The sequence below is a fragment of the Mycteria americana genome, chromosome 7 (assembly GCF_035582795.1).
Source record: "Mycteria americana isolate JAX WOST 10 ecotype Jacksonville Zoo and Gardens chromosome 7, USCA_MyAme_1.0, whole genome shotgun sequence".
Lineage (NCBI taxonomy): Eukaryota > Metazoa > Chordata > Aves > Ciconiiformes > Ciconiidae > Mycteria > Mycteria americana.
This window is the reverse complement of record NC_134371.1, coordinates 33,753,655-33,757,745: the sequence shown is the minus strand read 5'-3', so window position 1 is coordinate 33,757,745 and position 4,091 is coordinate 33,753,655. Positions and strand designations below refer to the sequence as shown.

General features: G+C 40.1%; 1 protein-coding gene across 1 annotated transcript; it reads right to left on the bottom strand.

Moving 5' to 3' along the window:
• Positions 1–403: 403 nt before the first annotated feature.
• LOC142413089 (uncharacterized) lies at positions 404–3,542 on the bottom strand. Its single transcript, XM_075509136.1, is given in 3 exon segments — positions 404–425; positions 2,137–2,695; positions 3,017–3,542. Coding segments are annotated over 3 exon segments (1,107 nt in total).
• Positions 3,543–4,091: the final 549 nt, after the last annotated feature.

Sequence of the window (4,091 nt, the reverse complement as noted above, 5' to 3'; positions counted from 1 at the left end):
TTCCTGAATTCTCTAGATTTGAACACCTTCTTTGGGATCCTTTCCCAGAACAGGAAAGGCTGTCTAGTTATTAATATATTTGGAGATAGATATATGTACCCTTTAGAAAATATTTAACAACAGTACTCTGAATTTATGCTTTATTTTACTGAATAAAACAACAGAAATAATTCCTCCCTACAGTAAAAGTTATTACTTTATTTGGAAATAGTCTTCCGTAGTGAAGATGGTCTTATGAAATTTGGCCAGGTTTTTCATACAGGAATTTATTCTTCTTGCAGAACAGAAAAGACCTGTTCAAATAAGGAAAAAAAATTAGAAGGACCTGTAAGAGGTCATTGTCATGGTTCGATACCTTTTCTCTGAAATCACAGTGACTCCTGATGGAGCAACCTCGGCTTACTCATTCCCGAACTTCAACAGTCCTGCAGCAGAAATAAGGTTTTGAAGAATAGAAAGTAAGTAATTTAGGACTTCTTTTTCCAGACCCCTTTATATACAGCCAAAGCTCTTGCACAGCTTATACAGTAAAAGGAGTACTGAAAGGGTTAAATCCCTGACAGTCCCTGACTAAGACATAGACTTGCATTTTTTTTTAGTTTCACTCCCATCCTTGTTCTTTTGTTCTCTTCCCCTGCAAAGATAGTTTTGGTTACCTGCTGAGCAGAGTTGATGGTGGGACATCTCCTGTGACTTCTTATCTGATAGGACTAAGCAGGCCTTGAGTAAGCTCGTTAGGCTTCCTAGTTAAATCACTGATAAGAGGAACTCAGGATGATTGTGCCAAAGATAAGCACCAAAGAACTAGCTTAAATCGACCCCCTTGTAACATTCCAAGGCTGAAGGACTGATAAGCTAACTCAATGACTATATATGGACAAAGGAAGGCCAAAGTTCAACTAGTGGACAACGTGAGGAAGACTACGGAAGACCACCGGAAGGGTGAAAAGACCCTAACCCTAATTTTACTGCGCATGCTTGGACTATGTAAATGAATTCCGGGAACTCATCACCATAAAACTGCCCTTTTCAAGAAATCTGATGAATATGTATGATTTTTCTGTATATGAACTGATGTGTTGCGCTAACCTATATGTAACTATATGCGCTAACATATATGTAAATGTCCCTGACGCATGTGTACTTAAGTCCTTAGGTGGTCGCTAGGGATCCTCTGGTGGTCGTTGGAGGAAGTCAGTAGTCTTCATCACTCTGACCGCTGACTGAACTTTGTCTTTACGCATGCTCAGTCCATCTTTGTCTTGCTCATACCTTCCTTGCATATCCAAAATCAGGTGGTTCTTGTGTAGTTTCTCCTTATCAGCCCTTTCCAGGGACACAGGGCCTGAAGAATTCCTTTTTATCTATCTTCATTGCAACTATGTCAGCTAACCAAGGATTTAACACAGGCAAAGCATTCATACTCTAATGATTAGGTCAAATAAAGAAAGCTCGTTTGCAATTCTACTATCTAAGCTTCCTTACTTAAGGCCAACAATACTGGCAAGCTAGGCCAAATTATCTGCGAAAGGGAGACTAAAAGGAAACATTGAGCAACCAAGATATTTACAGCATTTCTTTTTTGTCTTTGGGGATTTTAGCTCTTTTCATTCCCCCCTTTTCTTTAAACTTTGTAAATTCTTTTACAAAGGTTCTAAATTAAGTCATTACTACTTCCACATATTTCTTTCAATTATTCGCTTTACACAGCCAACACAAATGGCAAGGATGATAACAATTATTATCTAACATTAAATTATTAGCATCCTCTTCACACAAACTTTTACACACTAGTAAACAAGCGCATAGCAGCATCAGTAAAACTACTTTCGGGTCAATCTTACGGACGTTGGTCCCGTAGGCTGAGATTTCCATGGTCCAGTAGGTGCTTTCTTAATTCTCGAATAGTGGATCCACGCAGCGTGCTTCTCAAGCTTAACTGCAGTGTAGGTTGTGAGCAGAACTTGAAAAGGGCCACTCCATTTCTCTTCAAGAGGGTCACCTGAAATATTTTTAACATAAACCCAATCCCCAGGTTTAAACAAGTGCACCGGAGAATCTAAACCTCACGCTCTGGTAGATACTACTAATTTATTTACTTCTTGTAATTGTTTTCCTAATGCTATTAGATATTGCCGTAAGCTAATTTCCCCTGCTTGGGTGAGATCTTGTCCTCGATATCTGGTTTGAAATGGTCTCCCATATAAAATCTCAAAGGGACTCAATTTCTCTTTAGTCCTTGGTTTAGTTCGAAGTCTCAATAATGCAATTGGGAGTGCCTGATCCCATCTCAAGTTGGTTTCCTGACAAATTTTTCTCAATTGTGTTTTTATCATATGGTTCATTTTCTCTACCTGTCCACTTGCTTGTGGGCGGTAGGCTGTATGCAATTTCCAATTAATTTCTAAAAACTTACTAGCTTGCTGAACTACCTGTGACACGAAGTGTGGCCCTCTGTCAGAGGAGATAACTTCTGGCACTCCAAACCTAGGAATAATTTCTCTTAATAAAACTTTTGTTACTTCTCGAGCTTTATTTGTTCTGCAAGGGAAAGCTTCAGGCAATCCAGAGTAGGTATCGGTTAACACCAACAGATACCTATATCCCCCTTTTCTAGGGAGCTCCGAAAAGTCTATTTGCCAGTTTTGACCTGGAACATTTCCTTTGCCTATGCTTCCAAATTTTACACGATTTTCTACCTTTGGGTTATTTTTCAAACATGTCTCACACCTATCAACCACACTTTTCACAGTTTGAAACAAATTTCTAGCCACTATCTGCTTAGTGAGAGAGTTATACAGAGCTTCAGTTCCCCAGTGAGTTTTATCATGTTCAGGCTTTGTCAGTGCCCACAGTAGTCTAAAGGGGATTATTATCCTGTTATCTTTTAACACTGCCCATCCTCATAGGCCAATTTTAGCCTCTAAGTCAGTAATTAACTTCTGATCCTTTTCATCGTATTCAGCTGATTCAGGTAGTGGCAAAGATTTTTCAGGAATTAAACTTAGTATCTCACCTTGTTCCGCTGCTTGCCTTGCTTCATAATCAGCCAACTTATTTCCCACTTCCCTGTCAGTGTTACCTTTCTGATGTCCTTTGCAGTGCATAATTGCCACTGCTGATGGAAGTTGCACAGCTTCTAAAAGTCGCAGTATTATATCAGCATGTTTTATACCTTTCCCTTGAGCGGTTAAGAGTCCTCGCTCCTTCCAAATTGCTCCGTGAGCATGCACTACGCCAAAGGCATATTTTGAATCTGTCCATATATTCACGCGCAATCCTTTGGCAAGCTCCAGTGCTCTCACTAAGGCAACTATTTCGGCTCATTGTGCAGATGTGCCTTTAGGGAGTGACTTTGCTTCCACAACCTGATCTGTGGTGGTCACAGCATATCCTGCCATTCGAACTCCATTCTTTACAAAACTACTCCCATCGGTATACCAAGTGTGGTCAGCTTCTTCCAGTGGCTCATCCTTCAGGTCAGGCCTGCTTGCGTATACGGTCTCAATGGTTTCTATACAATCATGTACAACAGTCTTCATCTTTTTTCAAGATCTGGACTTTCTGCAACGATACTCGATAACCACTTAGTCCAAGAAAATTTAACAAACTCACAGTCCATTCCTTACATTCTTCTTCTTTTTCCGTAGCTATCAGAATATCATCCACATATTGCAAAAGGGTACCATTTCCTGGAGGCCTTTCCCAGACCTCTAATTCTTTAGCCAATTGATTTCCAAAAATTGTGGGGCTATTCTTAAATCCTTGAGGTAACACTGTCCAGGTTAGTTGGGTTTTCCGTCCTGAATCAGGGTTTTCCCACTCAAAGGCAAAAAAGTTGCGGCTTTCAGGGGCCAAGGTGAGGCAAAAGAATGCATCTTTCAGATCTAGTACTGTGAACCATTCATAGGTTTCTTTTAAACTGGTCAATAAAGTGTATGGGTTTGCCACTACCGGGTGCAAATCTTCAACTATCCAATTTATTGCCCGTAGGTCTTGCACCAATCGGTAGGTTTTGCCATCAGGCTTTTTGACAGGCAGAATGGGAGTGTTGTACTCTGAAGAGCATTCAGTCAATAATCCAAATTTTA